The sequence below is a fragment of the Colias philodice genome, chromosome 1 (assembly GCF_061535455.1).
Source record: "Colias philodice isolate Cphi_HAF_F1 chromosome 1, ilColPhil1 Martin Lab GWU primary, whole genome shotgun sequence".
NCBI classification, from domain to species: Eukaryota; Metazoa; Arthropoda; class Insecta; order Lepidoptera; family Pieridae; genus Colias; species Colias philodice.
This window is the reverse complement of record NC_143086.1, coordinates 13427486-13449690: the sequence shown is the minus strand read 5'-3', so window position 1 is coordinate 13449690 and position 22205 is coordinate 13427486. Positions and strand designations below refer to the sequence as shown.

Genomic DNA, 22205 nt, shown 5'->3' with positions numbered 1-22205 from the left:
AGTTTTAATCTTTATTGCCAAAGATTAAAACTATTTGTTTATTATATCTCACTTTTTTATATATATGTATAAGAATTTGCAATAGAATTGGCACATCGCATATTTTATTATCCTAAGAATAAACAAGAAAATTGAGAGCTTACAGTTGAAACAGTATGTCTAATTCCCAGTAGAGACGACATAACTTGGTTACACACTAGGCTGGTTACTTATTGCTTCGGAAAGGAAATCGATCGATAAAAGATATTGCTATACAACTGTTTTCACACCGGGGAATAGCGGAGATAGATTTAAAGTTCATTTTCAATATTGCTCTTTGTACATAAAAAGTGGAAAAAAATCATTTTACAGTGAGTACTGAGAATGTGTAAAGTAAATTTTATATCAATAAAAACAAAATTTTAACAAAAGATTGTTATGTTGTGTTTTGATTGTATCTTTCTTTATTAATTTACTATTAATTTTGTTTTCACTTTAAGTACATAATATAATGTGTAGGTAAATACAATCATGTGAATTAATTTTGTCTCAAAAGAATAAATAACATTATATTAAATCTCTACAAACAATCAGAAATTGTGTTTATCAAAGGAATTAGTTCTTTACGCGAAAATGTGACATGATATATACGATACGCGGGAAAATAACAATTATAAAATATTTAGCAACCGATTATTATTGTAGATAATCTATGTTGGTGCTATGGTTTCTATGGTGTCAACGAAACATTTAACCTTTTACTCATGACTAAGTACATGTATAATACATATTTTAGAAAAAAAAATTTGATTGAGTAAAAAAAATATAATAAATGTACTCTTTAGGGAAGAGTTTCATACGACCATTCATTTTAGTAATAGTGTAGTTTCTATTAGGATTAGCACTAATTTCAGTCTCAACAATTCTTTATATTTGGATTTTATAATAAAAAGCGGCATTTTAATTCATTTTATGTTTATTATTTTTAATTCAACCTGATTCTAATGAGAGTAGGATGGATAAACTCTACATCTAACTTATATTTTCTAAGTGTATAATAACTCAATGTTAACAGATAAAGTTTGTGTACCTACGCATGTGGCAATCTCTGGAACTACTGATTTCTAAAATTCTTCCACACATTTGATCATATTATACGAACTAAATTGGAACTTCACATATTATATTGCAATTTGCCACAAATTTAATAGAGAGAGGTATTCATGTAGATTTTGCGCATCATATCATTTTGTCACTGAATAATATATTGTATTCTGTTTTAATATTCATTAAATTCATTCCAATATTATTGTATGTCACATCATTATTGGTATCCAATGACCGTAACGTCGTTAACCTGATGTGCCGACATGACCTACTCGATTAATCAACCATTTGTCCCGTATTAATATTATGAAGCATACCTATGTGTGTTAAATTATTCATTGTTATAGTAATAGGTTAGAATATTAAAAATCACAAGGCCTAAAAATTATACTTTTGATATTCCATCATCTAATGAATCAGTTCGTAATGCTAGCAGATTCTTAGCAATTCCTTCATTTTTCGTAAGATGACAATTTTCTTTCTTATCCTACGACTTTCCATACAAAAAAACGGCAAGTAAATGAATTCTTTTTCTTACTGGAAATTTATTAAAGTATTATTTTAAGTGGCTTCTGTTTTCCACTTCGAAGAAGATTCATAATAAGATCCTATTATTAAATTATGTATTATTATTCACCGATAGTGACCATTTTAACTCCGCTGGTCACATAAGCTAAAATCCACCTATAGTCAACCTTTAGATAACGATATGATCTTTGACGTATTATTAAATTATCTATATGTTATGTAGATTAAACTAAGGTACTCACAGTATGTGGCATTGGTGAGCCGGTCAATCGTGTCCTGCTTTAGTTTAGAATTCTTCTTGCCCATTTTTGCTGGTTGTTTTTTCTGCGATGGAAAAGCTACGATGTTAGCGCCACTCGAGGTGACGTATTACATATTATTCCGTCGCTGAGCTGCTTTCACCTGTAAGAAAATAAGTATTAAGAAACTGATAACCTCCCTTAAGTGCTACTGAAAAATAGGTTGTGGAATATGCTTAAAATGTTATTAAATAAAGATAGTCGAAAGAGTTATGAAACATTAGTTAACGAATAACGAGCGTATGATAGGCAGTAGGGTTGAATTTCATAAACTTTGAAACTATTGAAACGCATTTGAAAGCTCTATTATTCCTTGACACTTGATATATCCAGGAATGATATATTTTTTACTAGCTTTCCGCCCGCGGCTTCGCCCGCGTTTTGAAAGAAAAACCTCTTCCCGTAGGATTTCCGGGATAAAACCTATCCTATGTCCTTTCGCGGGTATCAAAATATCTATACCAAATTTCATGCAAATTGGTTCGGTAGTTAAGGCGTGATTGAGTAACAGACAGACAGACAGAGTTACTTTCGCATTTATAATATTAGTATGGATGGAGTTCAATTCCGGGCCAATAAGGACATTGACCTTGAATGGCTTTTCGATAAAATGGGACTTAGAAATAATATTATAGAAGATTAATGTTCACCTGATAACTTGAGGCAAATATATTATCTTACATTGAGTTGACGTCGACAAATACCTATTTAGCGAATTCGGACAGGAATGGGATTGACCGATAATTAGTTTTCGTCAATAAGGTCAAATAGAAGTCACGATAATAAACTTTGCTATAATAGAATATTGGATAAACTATTTTTCATGTCGATATGTATTATATTAGCGAAAAAATATTGATACGAAATTAATTACGTTCGTTATAACGAGATAATTAAAGAAGAACAAAAGGAGACGACAATGTTTTTCTATCAGAGATATCAATTATTTTTCTGTGTTATGTCTACAACTAACAGCGTACCTAATTGGTACAAAAACGAGTCTAAAACAAAACTGCATGAACTGTAAAAGATAATAAGAAAAGCATTGTATTTACTAGTTATATTTTATATTCTAGAAACAAATCAAACTACTTTTTTCATCTAATAAAAACATACTATAAACCCACGGGATCTTGGGATCGCTTTTCACTCGTATACCATAGAAGGGTGATCGCAATGTTGTCGATAAAAAACTGCCAACGAAACAAATATGAAAAGCATCCCTGTACCACCCTGTACCGTCAATTCTCCTTAGAGGCAGGGCTTCACTTTTCTATACAAAACTTTATCAGAGATGACAGATGCATCGTCTATTCAATAGTCAACAAGCCCGCGGAAAGTTACACAATATAAGTTTTGTCTGGCAACTGAAATACGTCGAGGGAGTAATATTGGAAGTAATTTATGTGGCTCAAAGGACAGAACTGTTGACACGACAGAGTGGGGTCCCTAGAATTTTGTCGCCATGCCAGTCGACTATGAAGTGTGCGAAAATTTTGATCTTTGCGTATCTTTCAGTGAGTTTTTGTGGAAGTTTGTCTTGTGGCCAGAACTTTATCAAATCAGACGATGGCTTACTGATCATTTGTACTTTAATGTATTTGATAAGGTGGAAACTTTATCTATAAAAATCGTTAATATTTTACTAGTAAATAATGAAACAACATTTATCTATTAGAAATGCATAAGCTAATAAATGGTTATCATAAAAATAACATGAACTCGCTATGGATGTTTTAAGTCCGCTATCAATGCAAAAAAGGGTCGTAAAAAGTTTAGGTACCTAATATATATCTCACTCGGGATTATACATTTTTATCCACATTCCTCCGGTCGTACCCTTAAATTATGTTCTTTACATGCATATATTCTGGCAAAAATGTTCCTACTCAAATAAACTCGCGTGGTAATACTGTTAAATAAAAACGTAATCGTATTTGTATTTTGTATTTTTGTAAGAAATGTTGGTAATCGAAAATGGATGCGTGTTTATTATTAATATTAAATTTATTAAAATGTAGAGTGTTTTCCAATAGCAAATAGCATTACGAGGAAAGGAAGATGTTGGGATCTATGTATTTCAACATGCAGTTTAATAATAATCATTTTATTGACATATACAATTACAAACGAACATGTAGTTTAAACTAAATAAATTTCAGATTCTTCCTTTCCTTGAGTCCAGCGTTGCGAATCTAAAGCGACGATCGAGCAATATTGTTCATACAAATAAACTGTACTTTAAAATTTGTATGACCCCTATTGCCGACCGTCACTTTCTATTGTTCTTCCACTATCCGTTGTTTTACAATCTTGACGTGAAATCTTGAAGGGACCGTAGATCATTGCTGACACATTTTAATATTCTTTTCAAGCCTCTTTACGTAGAATTTTAGATGGATGGATGGATTTAATATGATAGAACGGGTTTTTTTAGAATATTAAAAATTGTTAAATGTGTAACGTAGGTAGTAGGTATATAGTTTCTAACTTTCTTGTGCTAATTTAATTGTGCATCGGCGTTTTAAAAGACGACCTAATATGTTACGTGTAAAGAAATGATTGTAAGATTTCTTTGTAAGAGCAGGTAGCTGACAATATATTTCCATTCAATTATTATCTATTAATATGTATTCCTCGCGAATTTATTGGCTATTTTTTTCAAATACCACACAATCGCTTTGTAAGAATACAGCGGAAACCAACCCACACGAAAAATCAAATAAAACCTACGCTTTTTCCATTAAAATATGAATTGGAAAATGATATCTTCAAATGCGTGGAAAAAGTCACAGAAGAAAGATGGAGTCCTACTATAATATATGTCCCGAGTTACGCTATAAAAAGTTATGCGTTTTCCTTATACCCACCTTATTCATGCCTTGGTACATGCCACTAGGTTTATATTTAATCTAATAATATATGGCTGTAGATTCTACTGTTCTCCTGGAATATATTGTGTGAGCTTGATATTTGTTAGTTTTTATAGCATTTAAAACGCTTTATAAATTTAAAGCCTCGGAAAAGCGTACGACGCGGTTTCGCATTCCACCTCGTGAACGAATTTTTTATATTCTTTAAAAATTTATAAGTGTGTGCTTGCTAATTTATATTTCTGCATGTATGGGTATTTTGTAATGAGTAGGTCAGACGTTGATTACTACGGAATTTGAGTACCTCTTTTAATTATTTTGAAAAACACAAAACTTTCTAAACACATATTGGACACAAAATAGTTTATAAATTGTAGACCAGTAGGCCTAATTACAATAATGCTGAGTATGTTTTACGATCTTTTATGTCTTCAAACATTTATAGACTCAACCCAAAATGAGCAAAAGGTTTTCATCAAAATATGTAATAAATTATATTTTTATACCCGGGAGTTGGTAATAAGCAATTTTGGAAGCGCTTCTTGATTACAAGTCATAATCATTTTAGCTAAAATATTAATGAAACAGTCTGCGCAAACAAGCTTATATTCAATTTTCGTATCTAATTAAGGGCCGATTTTTCAATGCTTGGATAAAACTTATTCGTCGAATAATGTATAAAACTACCATTTTAAAAACCTATTCTAATTGCCCGTATTTGACAGTTTACGCGACATTTTAATATTATCGTGTAATACTTTATTGGACGGATAAGCTTTATCCAAGCATTGAAAAATCGGCCCTAAATAAGATATACGTCTAGTTATTAATTTCCATAGATTAATGATTATTATTTGCTGGAAACATTAGCTTTTCTCACGGCTTAGCTTGTCAAACTTTTATTATCTTATCTGTATTTTTTATGAGTAAATAGTTTTATGTTAATTGATACAATATTTTTTATTTTTATAATATATGATATTCTAGTATGTATGCCTATATCAAACTTAGGTTTGAATTTGTGTAAGTGACCGTCTAACCTTAGGTTTATAAGAACAAATCCAATGAAACCGTAATCCTGCCGTAGTAGGTAAGTAGAGGTGCAGGGTACTAGTAAAACTGATTAATTTTATTTCATTATAATGTTAACCCTTAAATTGTCACCCCTAGATAACTTGTGTTTATAATGTCCAAATTTGGAGGATGTGTTGGAATTAGGATAGAAAAGAGGAAAATGAAAAAAAAAATTAAAAATTTTAATTTTTTCTATTGTTTTCACTATGTCACATAAAACGGACATTGCCAATTATATGTACATGTTCGAACCGTCACATATAACGGACATTGCACATTATTCCTTCAACCGTGGTACATGAATACAATGCACATTTTCAACTCTGTTATTCAAAATTATTATCAAATTATAATTATGAACGATCTAGAATAAGCTTTTCAAACATCTGTCTTAAAATGTTGGTTAAAACTTTAACGATATCGTTAAAAATAATGGATTTTAAAAAACGACACTACCAAAAATCACAGCCTAAGAATATGCTAAGAATTGGAATAGAAATAGTATTACATAGCCTGAGAACTTATCTAATACACCAAGAAAGTCCTCTTCCCATTCCTTATATTGTACAGATTGAAATGTGTTTGCTTCATCGTATGCAAAGAAGTCGTATACCATGCTTGAGGTACCAAAACAAACAGGAAATTTAAATCGCTTTTTTTTTGGATTCTTTGGCATATATTATATCCATTTTCTGCCAGTTTTTTAATTTGTAAGGTATTATTATTTAAATTTTCAAACATTGGGTGGTATTTCTGGTAAGTAACATCATGCTGTGGCTGAAGAACTACTGAGAAGTAGGGAAGATTCATCTCGCACCGCATGTAATGGCTGTAATTCTGCAGCAATAATATTTTGTTGATGGTAAAAATTCTGACTTTTTGGGTCTTCATTGTGTCTCAAATCTATATATCGTATAATTCCGAAGGTATGGTGCTGGGGGTAAATGATTGACACTGTTATCATAGTGAAATCACTCCCGTAGGTCTACATTTCCTTCAAAATCGTCATCTCAACTCAACGCCAGACTCTTCAGCTTCCGCCACAGGTAGGGAGGGAATTTTTTATTGATTGCCAAGTCATGCTCCTCTAAAACATATTAAAAATAGAGAAAAATATATCAAAATGATGACGTTGAAAATGGAGGGTCTTATTGGCAACGTCCGTTACATAGGACATGTGAAGAATACCCTAGTATATACTCCAAGTTGTCAACGTCCGTTTTATGGGACATCGTATATAAACTAAGATTTGTATTCCAAATATTGTAAAATATGTAAAAATTATGTCAAAATACTATACTTACAATCGTATTCTAACTAATAATATAACATTATAAGCAAAATAGCCAAAATACTTACAGTTATTATCAATTTTATCGGGAAAGTCAAGAGATCCGTTTTTTGCAATTTTCAAATGGTCACCATTCGCGACTGTACTTCGCTTTGGTAAAAAAACCTGCATGTACGCGAAGGACATAGCTAGTACCTTCCCAATATACCGATTAGCAAAGCTTAGGTCTGCTATAACAGCGCCAGCATGTGTGTAAATACTATGTCCTTTAAAACTGACGAAATCAATTTAAGGGTTAAACCACAATCGCGTAAATCTGTATCATTTCTGAACAACCAAAGACAAGAATATCATAACCCAAAATAAATGATCAGTATTTAGAAGTTAAGCATATTCCTCAAAGATGTCTAAACCTGACACGTACACCGAATCAAACGTAAGAAAAGTAGCTTGTTTGGAATAACAAGATAACTCTATGTATTCTACCTTTGTTTACTCTGATTTTACCTTTTCTTGTTCACATTATCTTCCAGGATAGAATGCACGTACACACTCCATCACACTAAGTGTGCGTACACACACGTTAATATTTTTATGCTGTACACGATTTTCCTTTCAATATCTGAAACGAGGGGAAAACGCTGCCGTTATTGTAAAATAATGCTTTTACTGTATACCTTCGCAATGCTTACAATACTTACTGTTTAAATTCTTCAATATTTTATACACGGTGATAGTACCTATTATGGCATTTCGCAAAGCAGATAAAAATCTTACCAGATATTAACATAAAAGGATTTTAAATACAAACAGGTACTCGCATTCAATGAAGATTCATTAAGAAACAATCCCATAAACCTCTTCTAATTGAAAATCTCTCAATTAAACAAAATAATAATTAAGTTTAAAAGTGAAGGAGTTCCATTTAGAATTTGGGAGTTCTCCTCTGACGATAAATTCTGCAGCTCAATTCAAATCGTAGATGGAGAGTTAAAACAAAAGAGATCTTGTTCTAAATAAGTTCCATTGAATCTTCAATTTATTATTATTCATATATACGATACTTTTCATACAACAATGGTCTATAAACGTAATGATAAAATTATATAATGTATTGTAACATGATATTAGGTATATTGAATTATTCGTATTCAATTTCATAATTATAATAGCATTACTACTATATTTAACTATAATTTTAATATAACATTGATGATACTAATTAAACAAAAAGAACACATAATTACCATTAATTTACATTATAATGTTATTTAATACTACAATTATAATTAGTAACAATATATATCGAATTTATTGTATTTGCATTTTTACAATTTACAATAATCTAATTGGATCCACAATAATTATACAGTAACTTACGAAATCTGTGCGTGTATTGAACTTTTGAAACTTTGTACACCTCGTAAACTTATTCTGAACTCAATTTGTCAACATCTGTGTTTTACAATTCAACATAAATTTTAATTTTAAGTCTCACTTTTAAAATTGACAAAATAATAAGCATAGGGTAAGGTAGTTTAGGTGTCAGGATAGTATTATAATAATATATACCCTAACGTATTATATGTCGCAGGCAAATTGTACAACTTCACTGTTTACAAACGGCTTCGTCAGTTTATAAACCCTCGGAATACAACTACAATTTGCCTGCTACTTATACATCATTCAACGAACATGACGTGTCTACAAGAATAGTACCTACTCTAGCAAGTAAATATCAATAGAAGATCAATTCTAATAACAAAATAAAAGCCAAAATTACAAGCATTTGCGAAATCTGTACACAAAGTCACTAACTTTGATAGTTTAGGACACTATACACATAATACAGTAGATATCACTGTAGCAAGCTAAGTCACGGATCAACTATTAAGCAAAGTCAAACAGAAATTTGACGCAAAAAGACCAACGTTTAACTTTGCCGGCTTCAGTTACATCGAATTGTATAACAATTTGCCCAACTACAAAGTACAAGCTGTTTACTTCACAATCTGTCAGTTCTCTTTGATTGTAAGATAAGCAAGTACTGTTTGCCAGGTGTCTGCGACTTCGTTGATCACAGTTTCTGTAGCAAATATTTCTATGTACCTACTTAGTATTTTATATTTGGATAGTCTTTCAGGTATTTGTTACAAATATCGTGTACATTTTTAATTTTTGGTAGCGTTACAGTCGCAGGTAATTTTTGTATCCCAATCAACCTTAGGCGGATCCACATCACACATACACACAGTTTGTAGACCAGCCTAATGTTTAGAGGTAGTTAGAGGTGTTATATTACTAGCGAATTAACTTAATTATATAAAGAGTCTCATTAATTGGGTAATTTGAAAATATAATACGAGTATATCACCTAAAAATCTGTATAATTAAATTACTTGGCGAATTAAGAAGTACCGGGAAACAAGAGGAAGACTAAACAAAGGAGCGAGTAATCACTTTAACGATTTCCCGTATTAATAACACCCGACGTTCATATATTTGATAAGATTTGTGTATGTCTGTACGAGTAATTAATATGACGACTACGTTTGAGCATACGAACTAATTAACATTTAGTGACGGTAACGCAACAGTCATAAATCTGACGTTATTATATTAGGCTTCTAGATATATTACACTGCTAATAATTGAACATAAGCTTTGTAATTCATTGCGGCGATGCTATCAGTTTTACAGGCAATTACGGAATTTAAGAGCTTTCTCATTATGTTCGACTATGTAATGTTGACGTGCTGAAATATATCGACATTTATAGGAGATAGAGATGTTTAATTTCATATAATTTCTACGATTAAATGTTAGGATGATTACGAAAAACCGTGCAGTATATTCATCTATTCCTTATTATGTTTGAAATCGATTTCTTTAATATTTCTTGGGTATCCTACGTACCCAACGTTATTTGTTGGAAATTATTATTTCTCGACAAATAAGTTTCTCAGGGAACATATTAAGCAGAAAAGATTGATGAAAGAAGGGCCTTGTATTATTTTTCACTAAGAATTACATTTAACATTACAATAGGGCGAAGGCTCTTTTGTTTTATCGAAACGAAACCATCTAAGGAGGTCATCATACTATTTGCTTCAATAAATTTGTTAAACTAGTAATTTGTGGAATTATATTTTACTAAACAAAAGCTTTCAAATTGGATATATTTTGTTATGTATTAATTTTTTTTGTGAAGAGATTTTTAATCACTTACAAACAACCTCTTCGCTGGCACAGAACAGTCACTGGTAATATAATTTGTTTTTGAAGAATGTATAACCAAAACATAAAAGACAATCTCACGAAAATTGTAGTAAATTACACTTAAACTGAATGGAACAGCTAGTCTTTAAAACAATCGAAAACAACATTTATAAACGCTTCAGTATGATTTGACTACTTCGTAAAACAACGGGCACCTAATTTATAGTCACTGTCACAACTCACTTGCCCTAAATCTTTATAAGTTATTTTCCCTTGAACGAGAAATATCGGGCGTCGCAGCGGAAAGCGTTCAACTTGTAAATATAAATGGATTCGTGAAAATTTAATACAAACAGAAGTGAAATGAAACCGTTCCTCAATAACTTGCAAAGTAACGCAAACAAAATGATTGTTTGTAAAATGTTGCTCTTATTTGCGAACTCGTAGGATTATTGAGAAATTGGCTGATTAGTTTCGGCCAGTGACAGCGAAGGCTCTGATGAGAAGTATCATGTTACTGGTAACCTGTAATATATTCATTTATCTTATCTTATAAATTATAATCTTGTAAGTTCTTAAAATACAAGACGTTTTTAAGGATTTTTGTAATACATGCCCAGCACAAAACCAAAGTATTTATTCTTACAGTTAAAATATTAACATCTAGAGTCTCTATCATGCTATCATTCTAGGAAATGTAATTATAATATCATCTATTTTAAAATTGTGATTAAACAAGCCAGTTGCAGTCGCATTTTTAATTAGTACCTTAATGAGAATGAAATTAATACAGAATTATTTTAATATTTGTTCTGTTTGCGTAGTTATTTTAAACATAAAATACACGAGCTTCTAGATAGTGTTTTTAAACCAATATTCCAATGAACAAAGACGCGTTTATTAAATATTTTTTTATAATGTATGTTTTGACTTTAAAATATATTAGCGTTGTAACAGGAAAGCCTGCAAAACTGTTTTATGTGGATAATAAGCTTTGGTAATTACCTACCTATTATGACTAGCAGACTAGCATGGTACTCGCCAGGAGAACATTTATATTATCTAGTTAAAGGAAGAATATGAACTATAATATGAACGCTTACCTTTAAAAGTTATAACGAATTTTTCTCAAATACGATATTTGTGAAGAGAAACCATTTTAGAGCCAGTTTAGTTTGTGTGCCTTCAGCTATGAACTAAGTTCAACAAAGACTAAATGTAAAGAATTTATGAAAAGGTCAGACTTTTTACTTGAATGGACCTTGATGCTCGATCTGTATAAAAAGATTGATTCATAAAGTAGAAATTTTCAGGGACGAATCAAACATTTTAAATCTGAAAGCACGTGAAGATTTTGCTCTAGTTATTAAGAATTAAGAAAGATTTTTTTTTTAATTATTTAAAGTGAAGCTGAGAGTCTTGGAAAGTTTTGAAATCTAAATAACGGAATAGAGAAAGTGACCAATAGCTAAAGCCATTGATTTTCTTTCTGACTTCAATTTAGGTACATATATTTGCTAGTTTTATAGTGTTTTCAATGCATTAATTATTGAAACACTTTTACATCTCTTTTCTATAGAAATTGCTCATCAAGCTTATTTATCTAGAGGGCAATTTTGCTGTCTTACAATTTATCAGAATACTTATAACGTCTTGGTAATATTATTTTAATTAAAGAAGCCACTTGGCGTCTTTGATCAAACCTCTGGGTAATTTATCGATTTCCAACGTTTAATAACTAATACCTACTTAAGTGAAAAGGAGCAGTCATTCTTGGAAATGGCATACAACTTATATTTCTATGTTTTATTATAATAATTGTAGTTGGTTATATTTTAATATTTTCCTCATATGAATTTGATTTACTAATTATAATGTATTACAATAATCTTTTGCACTTAAATAAATATCTCGATGAAATATAAAACAACTATTCAAATAGTGTGGTCTCTGGAGAAAACATTTAAAGTACATTTATACGAAGACTCGCTGATTATAATACACCAACATATATTATATTTAGGTATCAAATGTAAACAATTACTACATGTTATCTTTGAAATATTAGCATGAGCTCAAGTTTACGTAGCGTCACGTTCTTTTATGCTATACCATCATATCTTCATATATATCTTCATACAACATTCTAGGGAAATCTGTACTTTTCTAGAAGAAACGACAAACATATCTGTATGTCTTTTCTTTACAAAATATCGGTTAATAACATATTCCTGCTAAAAGTTAAGCATATAACCTTACTCTTATCACTTAGGGTTTGGCCGATTCTCAGATCTACCCATGGGCAAGAATCGGTCCAGCCGTTTTGGAGGAGTATGGTAACTATTATTATGACACGAAAATTTTATATTTATAGAGAAAATACAGATACAAGGGAATACTATTTTGCATTTATCTATTAATTAATGATCACGAACGAAGCAAGACAATAGGGCAGTAATTTACGAATGTTTTGTAGTTCGTGTTCATTTATCTAATTCCAACTGCTCGTTGTATAAATCCAACTTTGCATTTGTCACTTCGCAAACTTTATTGTGCCGAAATTGTCGCGTTCCCACAATCTGGGGCGGCACGGCATCGTGACGTCACAGATACAATAAAAACCTTCGGATTAACATATAAACGACGGGGTCTGATTTCGCTAGAGGTGCGTTTTCGACAATGCCACTGAGATTTGCTGTGTGAGAACCCAATTACCTGTCGATAATTTATGAAATCAGTGCCTGTGTTTAGGGTAAATTGTATCTGAAAGCTATTTATAAGTGTTTTTCGAAATTTTTTCATGATAAACCATAAATTGGTTACTACATGACCAACAATTGGTTTAACCAATTTCATATAAGCTTTTCACAAGCTATTTCTGTTGAAATATACCAATGGAGGAATTGATAATAACCTTGTACTTATCTTCTTTATTTTCTATAATGCTGAAACTTTCTTGAAAGAGGCCAAGGCTGAACAATTTTCTTGAATATATCTTGTTAGCCTTACGACTTACTATCCAACCAAACGACACACGAAGAGTGTATATACTGTGCATTTGGTACATAATAGTATGATATAAGATAATGAAACGAGGATTGTCTCAAATGCACGCGCCTTACAAGAATACTTAAAAGTTTCTGGTGTTGTGCAAACGCTGCACACCCCTTCAAAACAACGTCGCCTACAATGATTTAATAGACCTTATTATTACTTAAAGTAGCTTTCACGTTCAAACTGTATTACAATTTTAAGCGAAGTTATGCTTTTGTTTATTATGTTCCGTGTCGAGACGACATTTATTATGATTGTACATTTGTTCTTTGAATACTGGGCAATGAGACAAAAAATGTATTGAGGTAATTATCACCTATGGTGCAAATTCTAACACTGATTAAGAATGGCTAAAATTTTATGTAATGTCACTTTTGGGTTAAATTAGACAAAACTCGATAAATCCCACAAGTTTAGCGACACATATATACTAAAAGTTATCATTATAATATTCGGTTTAACACCTTCCTCGCTCTAATAAATTACACGAAAGCCAAAAGCAAAATGTTTACCTTAACATAGATGTACCTTCATAATCATGCGGTACCTTCTACTCAAGTGGGTGTCGCACTTGACCGTTTTTTTTAATTACTTTGAAAACGTAGCGTATATTTTAATAGCAATTTAATCTTGGCATTGTGATCAATCTTTTACTAGGGGTATTCTCAAGCGGATTTTGAATATTTTTTTTTTAATTTAAGTAGATTATAATTACCACATCCTTGGTATATTTGTTAAAGAATGATAGTTGAACTGTGATGTGTTTAAGCAGTATTACTTCCTGTGTAGAGCTAGATGACCCAAATAACTCTGTCATTTTTCCATACTGGAAATAATACTGCTTTAAGACGTCATGGTAACCCCCTTGGGTTCCATTTTTTATGAGAGCTAACAAAGAAAGTCTCGGTCGCCAGGACACAGGAGGCTGATCACCTACTCGTGCGTGAAAGAAATCGATCAGCGTAATAGACATAATATATCTACTCCATACTCCACAAGGTGAAACTGTATTTCACAAAAAAAAACAGATTTTAAAATCCCCATACTAACTAATATTATAAATGCGCAAGTAAGATGCCTGTCAGTCTGTTCTTCACGCCTAAACCACTGAACCGATTAGTATAAAATTTGGTACCTACACAGTTAGTTTGAGACCTGAAAACTACGCGGGCAAATCCGCGGGCGGAAAACTAGTAAATAAGTATAGTAAGTCTATTTTACAAATTTTAATTCGGTACAGGTCTCATTTTTAGAAGATTTCAACTGTTGGATACCAACCAGTATCCACCCATGCCATTTTATGTGCATACATTTTCCAAACCTCGTAAACTTTATGATATGTTTTTATTTCATAAAACGGATACTTGCAAAAATATTATTACCTTCCTTAGACTGCACTTAAGTAAATTTGGAATTACGAGAACACATAACTCAAATGTCATTGAAATAACATAAAAACTAAGCATAAAAAGGTTTATAGACAGAAATATCATTTTCTTTGTTAACGTAGCCTACTTAAATCCTGTTTTTCTAAAGATTCATTTCGTGAAATGATTTACGATTGACATAGGGTAAGGTTGCTCAAGTCGTACCCCCTAAGGAAATTATGCTATAATATTCAAGACAATTGAAATAATACAAAATAATCCACATTTACTGAATCTTTATTTAGTTGTCTATTATTAAAAAATCACAGAAACTTACAATGTTAATATTAAAATATATATTTTAACGTTTTTCAAAAACATACCTTCGGTACGATTAAGGCGCTTAGTTGCCTAATTCGTACCACATACAGCCTAAGTCGTACTTAGAAAATACACTTTAGTGAAGATATAATAAACTATATAGAAAAATTCTTAATAATAAGAGATCAATTTTAAGTAAGTTAAAATTACAAATAATTCAGTCTGAGATTAACTTAAGCATATTATTTGGTAATTATTTTAGTGAATAACAAAATCTTAGACCAAAATAGAAGTACGAGTAAAGAATTTTTAACAGGTACGACTTAAGCATACTTATCTTTGAGGTTGAAAAATAAAATTACTAACACAACCTAAAAATTTTCTCCTGTTTGAGTATGCCCAAACGATTGACAGATAAGCATTAAAAATCGTTGTTAACAAAGACAAAATATAAAGATAACATTCCTGCCGTAAAAAGCTTATGAATGAGTCGTTAATTTTACATGAAAAGTGATAAAAAACTTATTTTTTGAATTATTTTCGCTGCACGAAGCCGACCGCCTGACCACTTGTTTACGCTTGCTCGCGCGACTAAATAGTTCACGTTAACAACACTAGATGGCCCAATTCAATGGTATCAGACGAGATATTGGTGGGGTACGACTAACGCCGTGGTACGACTTGAGCAACCTTACCCTACTACGACTTCAACGAATCACATTGCTATTTATTCATTCTTATCTATACTTAATATTATCAAGCTGAAGAGTCTGTTTGTTTGAACGCGCTAATCTCAGGAATTACTGGTCCGATTTGAAAAAATCTTTCGGTGTTAGCTGATAGCCCATTTATCGAGAAAGGCTGGCTATATATCATCACGCTAAGACCAACAGGAGCGGAGCAATGCGGGTAGAACCGCGGGGCACGGCTAGTGGACAAATACAAATTAACGAGTGCCTCTTGAAACTGCCATTCAATATGATACAACTAGTTTTGACAATAATTGGTATTAACAATGCAAAAGTTTCGTGAATGGGTGAGCTGAGAATAAGTCGTATGTTTTAGTTTCCAATTAAAAGTTCGAATATTTTCATACGAGTTAGTTTGTAAAGTTATAAACAATGTTTGGTTAATTAAGAATAGTGGTAGAATGGAAGTTATGCTCAGTATATATAGTTATAGAGTATATGTTTTGCTCAGTTAAATTACACAGGATAAATAATAATGGCAGACTTTCATATGTGTAAAAAATATCTTAAAATGTTCAGCTTATGTCTCTGAATAACTTTTTGACAAAAATGGGCTTGAGGGGGCCTAAAACAGAAAGAATACAAAAATATAATGCATTTAGTATAATAGCACACAACAGAATATGAATGATGATGGCCGTAATCATGACGTATTCATGTGAATGATAGGCATTCGATAATCCAAAAAGTATCTAGCTTGGCTTTATCTAGTTTTCATTTGTAAAATCATTAAATTTATTTTACATAAAACAAATCTGGATGGTATTATTTTTAGCAACTATTGTTTTTTTGGTGAACGTTGATGGATCGTGGGCGGGAATATTAGGTATGCAAAGCCGCTGTAGGTATTGTTTGTATTTTGATTTCAATTTCGATACTTCACCTTTTACCGATTTATTCTGGCTATTTGGCTATTTACGTATGTATGAAAAATACAACCTTATCTCTTAGTAGTGATTTCTTCCTGACAAGAATGTCGAATTATTTATTTATGAATTAATCGCGATTAAAATCCATTAAAGTCTTTAATAAATAATACTCGATAAATAAACAGGAAAATACAACCAAGATAGTTAAGCACAAAGTGGAATAAACAAAGCTGCAATTTCGGGGACATAGAGAGGTCATAGCCCTGTAGATATTTTCATTTCATACTCCAAAATGTAATATGAAGGGACGACGTGACTTTAAATCAAAATGTTTTATTTACACGCGAAATGCGCGGGAAAATGAGATGTTGCTTCAAACGTGGATTATTTAGATTTTCAACTTATATTTAACAGCTGAGATGTAAATCCTTAAATATTTATTTATTTATTAATCCTAGAGAATAAAAAAATACAAATACTTAACGATAGCTTAAACTAAGTTAGCGTTAGCTACTATTAAGTATTCTTTGACTAAGTACAAATAGCGGTCTTATCGCTTTAGAGCGATTTCTTCCAGACAAGCTTTTGTACAGTAGTGGAATAAATATAATATAAAATAAATGGGTAGTGCATAGATCTTGTTTTAAATGGCAAAGATGTTTGCGTTAATTATAACCTAAATTAAGAAATAATGACATACTCATATTATTATCTTGCATAGTATATTATAATTAACTTGACTTTTAATTAAATAGATAAATACTTAAAACTGTCGTGTTCCTATGAACTATCTATGCTAGCAACTCCAAGAAATGTTCTCCTTTCATAGCGCGATGTTAATTTCTCAGAAATTTCTGCATAATTACTTTGCATATTCTATTTTATGAGAATCTTCTACAAAGTAACAGAATACTAAGAAAATCTTAATATATACTTTCTAATTAAGTATGGCGCGAGCAAAGCAGATAAGGGTTTATAAAAGAAGCTATAATTAACTTTTCATACTATTATTTTTTTAATATTTCCATAACCTTTTTTGACGGATGTGACGTAAATAATAAATGTTGTCCGAGAAACCACAGTAATTAGCTCACCCTTCAAGGGATTGAAGGAAGGCGAAGGGTTGCAAGTACGGTGTTGACACCGTTTCTAACACGTTTTTGTACAAAACCGTTATGTAGACGGTATTTTTTATATTAAAATAATTTTACTAGTGATTTATTTCCTTTTTTTGAAAACTGAACAATTATTGTATTGAATTTTTACCTCTATTCTAAAACTAAAAACTATAAGTGTAAGTAGGTACCTACTATTATGCAAAAAAAAAAAATTATTATATATTATTAGAAAATTACTTGCGGTCCGCCCCAGGTTCGCCCGTGGTATATTATGTTTACGTTTTCTCTCCATATGGACCATCCTCGTAGTTCAAGGAATGTTATAAAAAAAGAATTAACGAAATCGATTCAGCCGTTCTCGAGTTTTGCACTTACACATTTAGCGAGTCGTTTTTATAGTATAGTTTACATTACAATCGAAAAAGTCAGCACATGAGGTTTTAAAATTAATATAAACCTCAATATAATGTGTTCCATCATTCCACAATTCATAGACACTTCTGTAAACATAATCGCTGAAATGTGTATTAAATCATAAAATACATTTGGTATAAATCATCAAAGTAATTGGCTTTAAGCTGAATCGATTTATTTCACTTGCTGGTGTGATCATCAGGCCAAATGGTGCGTGCTTCGTGAGATATATTCAATTGCGTAATTTATCCTATAAAGTAAATTTATAAAACTCGCGGAATGATAATATGTTTTACCGCGTAAAAAAAGTGTCTCGCCCTAGCGGCCTAACCTAACAATCTTCAGGTATAAAAATCATACCATAAAATCGTTCCGCTGCTACAAGAAAAAACAAAGCATGACGGTCTTCTTTTGGACAACATGAAGGACTAGCAAATCTTTGAATCGAAATAAAAGCTATATCACAATATTATACTTAGGATCACAGGATCAGAGCATCATTCGTGATAGTTATTAATTTTGTCCATCACAAACAGAAAATAAATCTGACTTGTAAATTAAATTAAAAGCCATTGTGAAATAAAAACAGTAGTTTTCTTTAAAAATTTCTAACTCCCATGCCTTCGGTTTACATTTTGACGTAATTTTATAAAGTGCTTGAAGCGTTTCAAGGATATAAAAATAAACGGTAAGTTTCACACAATTCCCTGGTTTCCGCAAATATTAACAACTCCAACGAGTAGTTTAAAAGCCGACAAAATGCTGTTACGATGGACTTTAAAATGGAGCGAATGATAGTACACTTTAAAGTTTCAACTTACCGAGTAAACGTGTTGCGTTGAAATTAGAGAATTCGATGCAGAAATGTTTTGAGAAAACGATATTTTTATTTATTACTAGCTGTGCCCCACGGTTTTAGTGTGATGATCCTTCCTCGATAAATGGGCTATCTAACACCGAAAGCATTTTTCAAATCGGACCAGTAGCTCCTGAGATTAGCGCGTTCAAACAAACTCTTCAGCTTAATGATATTATAAGTATATCTTTATTTATTTAATACTTACACAAAAAATGTAACATAAAGAATAAAACAATATTTTAATACATTTTTAAAGGTAAAGTTCCGTCTCTTTGGGGGTATGGGGATGATGCATACATTTGGTTCACAGATTGATTTTCCTTTACGGACAAGTGGGTGATCAGTCCTCTGTGTCCCGTGACACCGAGACCTTTTTGTTAATCCCTACCGGGAAACTCTTATATTATATTATGGTGATGAGTTAACCGCTTTACAACGAAGGCGAGAAATTAATTGAAAACATTTCGACGTATTATAACGTACCTAATTACCTATAAGTCCTATTATCCGAATAAAAAGTGACAAAATTAAAGCTTGGTGGCAAATATAAGTAAATAATACAACCTTTTATTTGATCTTGAAACAATAGTATAGAATATTTTCAAGCGCCGCATCGCTCTATATTCTAATTAAACCTACGTTTTTTTTCCTCGTCGTAAAAGTTATTATTCAATGCGTTAATTATAACGTTAAGCTCATTCCAGGAATAAAGGATTATATTGCATATTAATTACGCTTTAAATTACTGAGTACCAATAGGCAGGAATTATCCTTTCAAAATGCCCGGTTCGATTCAACGTAAATCCCTAATTAAAAAGTAAGCAGTGTTAATTCGTTTTCACGTAAAAACATAACATTCTCGTAAAGAAAAATAACCCGGACTTTTCAGAAATAACAACCCCCGTAGCATGATGTCAAAGCAATATTATTTCCAGTGTGGATAAATGACAGCGCTATATGAGTATATAGCGCCATCACTGTCCCACACTGGAAACAATACTGCTACAAGACATTGTAACGTAAACCTTGTTCTAAAAAGAAGGGTCGATTTATTTTGACCGTGTTTTTTGAAAGTGTTGCGTGTTGGTCATTTGTTGCCCTGTTATTTGTGAAATTCGCTTTGTATTTCAATGGGCTAATTTGTATTTATTAAGTATCTTTAATCGATTTTGTTTTGTTCAGGTGTAAGAAGGGTTCACTGGTAAGAAATGTTTTCAGCTTGACAATTGGGTTACTTACTTATTTGTTATTATACCTTCTGACTTATTATACTGAATTGTTAATAGTTAAGTGGATTTGTAATTATTGATGTTATTATTTAATTCAATAAACAGCTATTTTTCAGAGCTTATTTATATTAATTATCGTCACTATAAGACCATTGAGCAATGCGGGTAAAACCATGGGACACAGCTGGTATGACATATGATTATACAGTTATACACCAAGAAACCAAAATGAGCTAATATACAATTATTAGCAAATGCGTTTATTTTAAAATATGCAGTTTTGAAATTCATGTCGCATGTTATTTGAAATGTGATTGTAATTGAGAAGGGTTGGGGCTCATGCGGATAATTTATCTATTTATACATTCATACGCAGCAGGTTGCCTGTCCTCGTGTCGCGCTGATTCATAATATATTTTTGTTTTGTAATAAAAACGGAGGATTATTTAGTAGAAGGAAAACTAGCTAGGTTTAGTACAACGCGCAACAAAGGCCTTACAATATTTGTTAATTAATTTATTAATTAATTTATTTATTTATTTAACTCTTTAATAGTTGTACAGATAGGAAAACCTTAGAACTACTTAAACATAGAACAGAGTACAACTATTTTGGCGGCCTTATCACTTAATAGTGATCTCTTCCAGGCAACCACGGTAAAAGGTAAACAAGCAAAATGATCTATTGGCGGGACGAGAACAGAAAAAAGAATAATTGTTAAAAGTACCTACGGCTAAAATAGTTCGTACTAAAATTGCTACAGGAAATTTGGAACAGGCAATACTACAAAATTATATGCGTGGATTTTGTTTATGCATTAACAATTATTTAACGAAAGATTATACTAAGCGTAGTTTGACAGTAATTAGGGTATTTTTCATTGAAGCTAAAACGCACGCAACACAATCATTACACCAACGATACGTTTGATACTGTTTAGCCAGGATTTTATGTGTAAATGTGACTATTTAATAGTAAATGGCAATTTAAACACACATGAAATGATAGTATCAAATATTTTGGATAAATTAGGTGTAAAATACATTTTAATTGGACGGTAAAAGTAGCTTCAAAACCGAAAGGTTAAATATTGATACAAATATAGAGTTAGAGAACTTTCAAATATTATTACACTAAGGGCTGATTTTTCAATCCTTGGTTAAATCTTATCCGTCCAATAAAGTATTACACAATAATATAAAGATGTCACCTAAAAACTGTCATAAAGTGGGCAAGGGACACATTTTTAAAATGGTTGTTTAATACGATATTCGATGAATAAGTTTTAACTAAAGATTGAAAAATCAGCCTTAAAAATAAATATAATGCTCAAATTTCCTCGTCAGTGACACGCTACGAAACCTTATATTAGTTTTAATTTTATTCTTAGTTTTAAGTAATTCTAATATCGTTTTGAAATATTTTTTATTACGTCCCTTCCTAAATCAATCTCCTACGGCAGGTGTATATCAATTTAACGCATGGTTTTCCTCTTACCCGACGTTCACAAACAAGGATGATATATCCCCACTTAACTAACTGATAACACGACAGTCAATCCATCATGCTATTGGCTAATTAATGACGTCTATTAACTGTGTCCAATGGCTCCGGTGATACATTCGTTGGTTTAACGGATTTGAAATTCTACTAAAATTATACGCACGTAAAGGTGTTTGTTTCTCTTTCTTTCACATTGCGAAATGTAGCGATTTTAGGATCTGATTTTATTGTTTGGATTTTAGTAGATAGATTGGAGAGTGAAATACATAGTTTAATTTTTAGCGCGGTGAAAAGTCTAGTGTCTATAGTTGCTTGCCCTTTAGAAATATATTTTTAATTTTCAACTGTACTC

General features: G+C 31.5%; 1 protein-coding gene across 2 annotated transcripts in view; it reads right to left on the bottom strand.

The window, feature by feature from the left end:
• Window positions 1-22205, bottom strand: part of LOC149491447 (frequenin-2) — a 183477-nt gene that overhangs the window by 100595 nt on the left and 60677 nt on the right. The window contains exons 2-3 of one of the 2 annotated variants that reach the window (XM_089698418.1): window positions 7659-7773; window positions 1857-2016 (exon numbers count right to left, since the gene is read on the bottom strand). In XM_089698418.1, the coding sequence (XP_089554544.1) occupies window positions 1857-1920 (64 nt within the window). In that variant the 5' untranslated portion in view covers window positions 1921-2016; window positions 7659-7773. The remainder of the gene's footprint in view (window positions 1-1856; window positions 2017-7658; window positions 7774-22205) is intronic. The other variant, XM_089698409.1, reaches the window with a different exon arrangement.